Below are 9,803 nucleotides of genomic sequence, written 5' to 3' on the forward strand. Positions count from 1 at the left end.
CCCAGAGTTTCTGAGCTGGTGGGTCTGGAGTGGGATGGGAGACTGGGCCTTTCTAATAAGTCCCCAAGTTATGTTGCTACTGCTGGTCCAGGGACTACACTTTGAAATCCACTGTTTGAGGCAATGATCACTAATTGTAAAATTCTGGGTTCTTCCTTAACAAAGAGAGGCTTTTCTTTATGAAAATGTATTTTGTAAAACAAACTCATTCTACAAAAAAGTATTTTTCATAAGATGAATATAGACCTATTGATAAATTCATGATTCTTGTCCTAAAAAAAAAAAAAGAAAAAAGAAAATAACCCAGGATAGCAATGACCAGTGACTACAAAAATGTTTCTTGGCTAAAATAAAGGTGGTTACACCAAAAATTATACTCTAGGTCACAGGTCAGCAAACTGTGGTGCAAGGGTCACAGCCATGCCCTTTTCTGGAGCACTATCTGTGGTTGTTTTCATGCTCCAAAGGCAGGGCTGAGTAGTTGTGACTGAGATGCTCAGGTCTGCCAAGCCTAACATATCTACTGTGTGGCCCATTCAGAAACATGTGGGGACTCCTGCCCTGAGATCACATTTGATTGAGCAGGACTGCACCAGAAATTTATGGTTTAAAAATTGTATCAAAGAACAATCTCTTATGACAGATCAAAGCTTTGCATAGTCACAATCTCTTCCCTAGTTAAATTCTGGAAATGTTGGATATTTAAAAATGTCCCTCCTTTAAAAAATATACTTAAGTAGATTAGAAAAGAAACACTAATAATTTTAGTGAGGGTCTAGTATGGGCTAGGCACTTCACATGCTGTACCTTTTAATTCGAACAATCCTAAGAGGTAGTTATTACTATCCTAAATTACAGTTGGTGATACTAAGCTTCAGAGAAGCCATGTAACATCTGAAACATGCTGAAAGAACACATTAATGGTAAGTGACTTCGTAACCCCAATTGGCCTTTGTCTAAAATTCTTTTCTTTATACCTCACTGCCTTAAATAGACAGGAAACAGTTAATAAAATACACTGACTTTGGCCAGGTGGAATAGGTCAGTAGTTATGATCAAGTACTGTGAAACCAGACTATCTGCGTCCAGATCCTGGCTTCACCTCCTATATGCTGTGTGACCTTGGCTAAATCACTTAACCTCTCTGTGCCTAGTTTCCTTATCTGCATATTGGCAGTAAGACTACATTATTCAGACCACAATACAATATAAGGTTGTCGTGAGGATTAAGTCATTTAATATATGTAAAGCACTTGGAACATTCCCTGGAATACAGCTCAGAACTATTAAAGTACGAACTGTATTATAGAGGAGTGTGAGATTAGGGGATTACAAGGTAGGTGGGGAAAAAAATCTATGAAGCAACACCTAAATCAAGGTCAAAGCTACATTTTGTTGATTAAGAATGCCACAGAGAATCGAAGTACCATTGTTATCTATTTACTTAAGTGATAAGAAAGCAGCTCTACTAGGGGCAACTGAAGAGAAAAGTAGACCCAGGACAAAGATGGTTTCAGAGTCTTTAAGAATGACATTTAGTGAAGAAATGCTTGAAATATCACTTCCTGATGACAATGACCCCAAGATGATATTGTTCAAAGAGGCCACATAGTTTTTGTTTCAACTCCAAGAATACAGCTCGCAGTCCATTTCATTTGAAAACAAAGTTGGTTTCACTACAGCCAATTATTTCCTTTCTTTTTAGACTGTACAGAGATACAAGAGATATGAATATACAAGATAACTAACATATTCTTCATTACATTAAACAAGGTCCTGCAACTTGAATACAACTCTGAATTTCCAAGAGCTATAATCATTCAAGAGAGGAAAAGAAAAATTCTTAATGTGTCATATGCACATCAGTCAATGTACCCCTCAGAAAAGCACCAAGAGAGCTGTGCATTTTAGAGGGTATTATCTTACTTAGCACTCACTCTCCCTTTCTCTGGAAACAATGTTCAGTCCTACTTTCTGGAACCAAGTTTCTCATCCCTAGCCCCTATGTGCTTCATGTGGGTTAAAGATTTCCCTCTGCTCTGGAGACTGGCATATGACACAAGCCTGGCTACCATTGTGATTAGCTCAAAGCTAGACCACATGACTCATTCTGGGGTAAGGAGAACTGGCCCAGGATGTTTCTTTCCTATCCAAGAGTCAGACACCTCATATCCTTAGAACAGAAGCTGGCTTTCTTGTAAGTGTCAAGACTATTAATTTTAATCATTTTTTAAAAATAGATTATTTTCTTTAGTACTAGAAGGGTTGCAATTTTGCTCTATCCTTGCTGAAGTATATAGTACTTACATATACGTGTGTGTGTGTGTGTATGTATATGTATCTCTGTATGTATGTGTGCATATATATGTAACTGGTAGTACAGTGGTTAAAGCACTGGGCCCTAACCAAAAGTTTGGCAGTTCGAACCTATCAGCCGCTCCATGGGAGAAAGATGAGGCAGTCTGCTTCCGTAAGGATTTACAACCTTGGAAACCTTATGGGGCAGTTCTACTCTACCGTATAGGGTCACTATGAGTCAGGATCAACTCAATGGCAGTGAGCTTTTTGGTGTGTGTGTGTGTGTGCATGCGTGTGTATGTGCATGTATGTGTACAGGTGTATATATGAGTATCATTCTCTCTCATCTGTCAGACCACATAATAAATGGATCTGTGAATTGAGATTAGAGTAGAAATACTTTAGTCATTCAAAAGCCTGAATTAACAAAATGGGTCAAATTAGCCTTTTTCCTTCAGACTCCAAAACTGACACATCATGGAGAATGTCAGTAGCAACTTTATAGTCATAGAGACTTTACAAAAATAAATCTTATTTACAGATGTTCACTGGCTATTCTACATTTGAGGCAACACGTACTAAGATATTTACCAAGCCCAGCATAGATGCAAAAGGAGAAATCAGAACTAAAAAGTGGTTTCTGCCAAGTTATTTTTCTCTCATTATATAAATACAATTAGGCACCTGCTCAGGAAATAACAAAATCAAGATTATACAATGAGTGGTTTATAAAGAGAAAATCTGAATCATCTTATCACAAGGACTGGTGCTTAAAACAAAATCAAATAAAATCACTGCGCTTGAGGGCTGCTGCCTAAAAACAATTTTAGATATATTCTTTAAAAAAGTTTTAGGTACTTAAGTTTTCAATGATCACATAATGTTTGAAGTAAAATATTGAAGCTAGGAAGCTATGAATTAGATTCACAGGCTTTCATTGATTAATCAAAAACCTGTGTTACGAAAACCATCTGCAGATAACACTAGACGTATCTCTAAGAGTAGCTTTATTATAGTATTTGTATCCAGGCCCATAAAGATAAAGAGTTTGTTTTAACAATATAAATATAAAAACCAAAACCAAACTCACTTCCATAGAGTCAATTCTGACTCATGACGACTCTATAGGACAGAGTAAAGCTGCCCAAAGGCTATAAATCTTTACAGAATCAGACTGCCTCATCTTTCTCCCATGGAGTGGCTGGCAGGTTCAAACTACTGAACTTTTGGTTAGCAGGCAAATATTTTAACTGCACCACAGACCTGCACATGAATCTCTGCTTTCTTGCATATTGAGGAGAGAAAAGTGAGGGGGGAAAGACCACCCCCTCACATCCAATTTGTAAACCATATAAGTTATATACATGCATATGTTTATTAAATAATATATATGTCATGTGTGTGTGTGAGAGAGTGTGTGTGTGTGTATGTATGTGTGTGTGTGTGTATATATATATATATATATATATATATAAAACATTTGAGATACATATGTGAAATTTATTGAGTCCCTAAGTCAATCACTCAGTATGAATATATTTATGTGATATCAAAAATATAAGACAGTTTAGTCTATATTTTTTTAATTGTCAAGGTACCATAAGACAAACCACAAACTCACTGCCGTTGAGTCGATTTGACTCATAGCAACCCCTCCTTGGGTTTCCGAGGCGGTATCACTACAGAAGTAGATTGCCCAACCTTCCTTCTGAGGAGTGGGGTTTGAACCGCCAGCCTTCTGGTTAGCAGTCAAATGCCTTAGGCACTACACCACCAGGGTTCCCATAAGGTACCACAGGTAAGAGAAATACTAAGATGCACTACAGAGGTATCTGGTTCCAGCTATGGCAACATGAATGTATCATTTACTTATAGAGATATGTTTAATGTTATAGATCCAAATGGGATAACCTAAGCTTTAGTCATATTTTAACTAACTGTAGAAATTACATTTAATTTCATTCTCCCTATAAGAGTAAGAATTTGAACAAAAGTCAATACCACCACATAAAGAAAAGACTCAACATGTTTTGCATTTTTTCTGTTTATGAAGTCATTTGTATGAACAAAGAGGACCAATCCCCTGAATGCAACTAACTAACCATTGATTTCATAAAATTAGATACTAATTTAATAAATTTAGAGATAGCATATCATTGATTTAATATATGGGAACAGATTAAAAAAGTTAAGCTCAATTACTACAAGTTTAACATTGGTAGAATTTTTTTTTTTTTTTTAAATCACTACCAGTCTAAAGAACATGGATAACTCTATGGTATTTCTAAGTGTAAGCAAAATGCCTTGGGCCTTAAGTCTTTCTGTCTCTACAATACAACCTTCTCTCCATAATAAGAGTAGATTTTGTAGCTACCCTTATGACACGGTGTGAGACCTTGTGATTTAGAATTCACTCTCAAAAAGGAGGTGTAAAAAGCCTCCATCAAAAAGGCATTTTATGAGCAGAAGTGTGAACAGTGGGAGGTGATGGCTATGTAAAAGAGAACAAACAAACACGATTCTTACTTTAGAAATGAAGGGAAATCTTCGCACACTGCTTCACAACCTGGCCACTTGCACACACCGTGTCCGTAGAGAGGATGGCTATGGGGATGCTCCTCGTGGGACAAACTGAAAGGAAAAACACAGAAGAGGATGAATTTGCTGTCAAGAACCGTCTCACTAGGCAAGGACATAAAAGGCAACAGGAGCCCACAAAGGCCAAATGTGGACGCCAATGAATGTGAGACTTTCTTTTCTCATGAAATTTACTAATTAATTCTGCATTGTTATTGATGAACACGAGTAAAACTGTACCAAAACGTTCACAGTCAGATGTTAGAGTGGACAACACACAAAAGTGTTTGGCAGGTTTTTGTGAAATGCAAAGCTCTCTGTTCAGACTGTGATAAACTTCTTCAAAAAGCTGGTAGTTACCATTTAATCTACATAAGGAAAAACTGCACAATCTATACTTGATTTTGAGATTTTCTGGCTATGCTTTCTACCCAGAATACTAGTTTTTTCTTTTTCCTTTCCCCAGAAAATGCTTTATTATCAAGTGATACATTATTAATCTTTTCACAAGTTAATTTTATCCAGCAAGGAATAGTACAATCAAATAATTTAGAAAGATAAATATATCCAAGTGGATAATTAGCTTTAAAAAAAAAAAAAAAAAAAGCTAACAGTGGTTGGAAGATATTCCTAAAATTAGTGATGTCAAGAATGATGGAACGCTGGGTGAAGAGCATGAAGGGGTTAACCCTCCTGAGGGGCTCCAATCAATCCGTAATGATTCAGCCACATGAAGCTGGGTCACAGGATGCTTTGATCCGCACCATATGGTGCTCCTGGAAGGTGTTATATGTGTTGCACTCGCTGATGAACCATATTCTCAAATATTTTCTCTATTAGATTTCTGCATCCAGACTTATTTCAGACAAATTATTTTTACAGTCATCTCCACAAACTTAGATTCCATCAAATAGAAATGTAAAACTAACATTAAGAGTTCTGTTTCGTACTCAGGCACATTCCCTTCATGGGCAGGGCGATTTTGTAACTTACTCTACCACTGGCTCTGCCTGACTTTGTTCAAGCATAGTGAATTATGAACACAAACACACATACAGATACGAAGCACGTATTTTGTATTAATGTCAGGATATGAATTCCTATATTTTATTGGCTTGGTTCATAAAGCGTACCATACGTATGCAAATGTCATTTGCCTCTGACTTTTAATTAATCCACAGTAAGCATATTATTAACACATAAACTAACAGGCATTAAAAGTAAACACACAGAATCATACGTTATCAGAGACCATTATGTTTCCCTATGGCTTTTAAATGATTTGCTGGAAATCTAACTTGAAGACAATCATGAGCTATTCTGTCTGAAAATAAGAAAACAAATCTGGGAACAACCACCACCACAGTTACAGACAACTACCTTGGGGAAGCACTGAAAGTTGCCACTCCTGAAAGAAAAGGATGGCACAAGAACTAAGGTACCGCTCACAAAAAAAAAAAAAAAACAAAAAAAAAAACTCACTGCCATTGGGTCAATCCCAACTCATAATGAATGACCCCTTCCTCCCCTTGGGTTTCCGAGGCAGTATATCTACAGAACGTAGATTGCCTGATCTTCCTTCTGAGGAGTGGTTGATGGGTTTGAACCATTAGCCTTCTGGTTAGCAGATGCCTTAAACACTACACCACTATGGCTCCCTCTAGTGAAGTTTAAATAGCTCTGGTAGTTCAATGGTAAAAGCATTTGGCTGCTAACCAAAAAGATGGCAGGTTGAACCCACCACAGCTACTCCACAGGATAAAGCTGTGGCAGTCTGCTTCTAAAAAGGTTTAAAACTAACCAAGTCACTGCCGTCGAGTCAATTCCAACTTATAGTGACCCCTTCTTGGGCTTCCAAGGCGGTATCTCTACAGAAGTAGATTGCCCAACCTTCTTTCTAAGGAGTGGCTGGTGGGTTTGAACCACCAGCCTTCTGGTTAGCAGTCACATGCTTTAGGCACTACGCCACCAAAGTGCTTCCATAAAGGTTTACAGCCTCGGAAATCCTATGGGGTAGTTCTATTCTGTCCCATAGGGTCTCCATGAGTTGGAATCACTCGATGGCAGTGGGTTAGTAAAGTTTATAAAACCCAGTGATAAAAAGATACTCTCTAAGCACTTAAGAAGGTAAAATTCCACTGGACCCAAGGGAAAAAACTGTAGTACCTGTCCATGTTCAACCTCAGACTTTTTTAAATGACTGAAATAGATTCCAAAAATAGAATATTTTTAAGTTATTGAGAAAATTAAAAAGTGAGGCCTTCAAATGTACTTAATTCTCCGATATTCTGGAAGGGAACAAAATCATTTAAAAAGAAAACTATTTCTATAATTAGCTTTAAAGAAATAGACATCAAGAAAAGCTAACTATAATAATAATCATCTTTAGCAATTTTATTACAATACTTAAGTTGATTTCATAATTTTTAAAGAGCCAACATATATTTATTATAAAAAACTTGGAAAATACAGGAAACATACACATTTTCCACAATTCTACCACCCAGAACTTGGTATATTATATATAAACACACACACAGTTTTGACAAGTTGGGGATCTTTGAATATATGTATCTAAAAATCTGTATCATTCCTTTATACTTTTATAAATAGTTTCTCATGTTTTTCACCAGTCTTCAAACACCTTACTTAATGGTGGGTAAATGGTTCATTCTATACTATTTTAGCCCTAGTTACATACCAAAATTTACCTAACCATTCCTCTCTTTTGGACATTATGATTTCCTTCATGCTTCCTGTATCTATAAATAATGTTAACAATAAGATCTACCAGACAAAGCATTTCCTAGTTGTAGTGCAGTGAATTGCTTAATATGGACCTTCTAGCCATGGTCCTCCATCTTGTGATACATTGTAAATCCTAGTCTCTATGCCTGTTTAGGGTGGGTTGTATCTTGAGTTCTACCTTGCTGAAAGTGACTCAAGTCACCAACCTCAGTTTCCTTGGAGGCATATATGTGAATGTTCTGAGAAAGTTCCTGCTCTTGCTCTGCTCCTGCATTTGGCTTGTCATCATCTCACCCCTGACTTGAGACAGCAGTCGGTCATCTGACTGCCGATTTGGCTTTATGGCCCCTGAAACCACACGAGTGAGAACTTCCAGACCCTACCCATGGATTTGCGATTGCCAGCCTCCCAGGCTCTACCACGACATAAGTGTTTTCCTTGGCAGCTGGTGAGTTCTGTGAGACGCTACAGCCAACATATGGAACCATAAGACAGGAGGAAGACACTGAGGGGAGAAGGATGTTGGAGATGATGGAGTGGTAGAGAAGTCTGGAAAAGATGGACATTTGAGACATCTTTAACTTCCACCTCATAGGGACCAGCCTTGTGCTGATCCTTCTAAAAGAAGTTATTTGAGTACTAGTATAATAACAACTGATTTCTATCATAAGATACATTTAGAGAAAAAGAATTAAATAATAAATTTTAAATCTCACTATAAATATTCTGGGAGCTCTGGTAGCACAGTGCCTAAGGCACTTGACTGCTAACCAGAAGGCTGGCGGTTCAAACCCACCAGCCACTCCTCGGAAGGAAGGTTGGGCAATCCTACTTCTGTAGTGATACTGCCTCGGAAACCCAAGGAGGGGTCGCTATGAGTCGGGACGACTTGACGGCAAACAACAACAACAACAACACAAATATTCTGGGAGCCCTGGTGGCATAGTGCCTAAGGCACTTGACGGCTAAACAGAAGGCTGGTAGTTCAAACCCACCAAACACTCCTCAGAAGGAAGACTGGGCAATCTATCTCTGTACATATACCACCTTGGAAACCCAAGGAGGGGTCACTATGAGTCGAATCAACTTGACAGCAGTGAGTCTGTTTCGGTTTTGGTATAAATATTCTATCAAGTTGTTCTCAAGAAATGCTATCTGAAAATTCCTAGCCCTTATACATATTTTGTGTGATTATTTAATTTGGGAACCAGTAGCCTTATTTGTCAGGAAACAAAATTAAGAACTGCAAATGCTTATTCTATTACGCTTCTTGGGTTAAGCCAAGAGTGTTTGAAATATGAAAGAAAATAATAATGGGATTCACTAGAAGAATTTATTTATAACTGGAAATTAAATTTACATGATTTAGCATGGTGTTTGCTGCCTGTCCCCATGTACCAACCCCAAACACATTCCTTTTTTTTTTTTGGTTAATATATTTAACTAAGATCCAAGGTCTAAATAGAAAACTACTATCCCCTAAAAATTTATTTTCAGTTCTATTTATATCAGTTGGAAGTAAGGACAGATGAGAACTCACTAAGGCCTTAGAACGATAACAAGTTACACTTGAATCTAAAGAAACTCAGACTCCTCACACACGTGTACGTATTTACTCAGATGACCTCTTGAAAATGCATCTCAACTAAAACAAGACTTTGTATTATGAAAAATAAGATTATAGGCTCTTATATATTAAAAATAAATAAATAAATAAAACCCTCAGATAATACTGGGTTGTCTACTGGAGACAGTACACTCCCTACTCATCCTACTCCCATTCCACACCTAATAACCCCCCTAGGGATCACTGCTTATATTCTGACATATCATTGCTCTGCATTATTTTCTACTGAATCACTATTTAAAAAAATGGAAACATGCTTTACACTACATTGTCGTATTTAATATATAATTGGAGAAGAGGAATGCGAGGAAGAGGAAGACAGAGAGAGGCACATGGGAGGTACAGACAACAAAGACACGTAGTAATTCTTAACATTACATGACAGGAAATACAGTATATACTCAATATGGTGTAATGCATGTCTTTGAACTACTTCTTCCCAGTTCAGTCATGGCACGCAAGTAAGATCTTACTGAAGATAATTCAGAAACGTTTGCAGCAGTATATTGACAGAGAACTTCCAGAGGTTCAAGCCAGATTCAGAAGAGGACGT

At 37.4% G+C, this 9,803-nt stretch overlaps 1 protein-coding gene across 1 annotated transcript in view; it reads right to left on the reverse strand.

Annotated features, from left to right (window-relative positions):
- Positions 1-9,803, reverse strand: part of FOXP1 (forkhead box P1) — a 283,446-nt gene that overhangs the window by 61,386 nt on the left and 212,257 nt on the right. The window contains 1 exon segment of the mRNA XM_042781677.1: positions 4,825-4,929. Coding sequence (XP_042637611.1) covers positions 4,825-4,929 — 105 coding nt within the window.

Source organism: Orycteropus afer, unplaced genomic scaffold (assembly GCF_000298275.1).
Source record: "Orycteropus afer afer isolate SDZICR_OR568_19922 unplaced genomic scaffold, OryAfe1.0 scaffold00149, whole genome shotgun sequence".
Classification (NCBI taxonomy): domain Eukaryota; kingdom Metazoa; phylum Chordata; class Mammalia; order Tubulidentata; family Orycteropodidae; genus Orycteropus; species Orycteropus afer.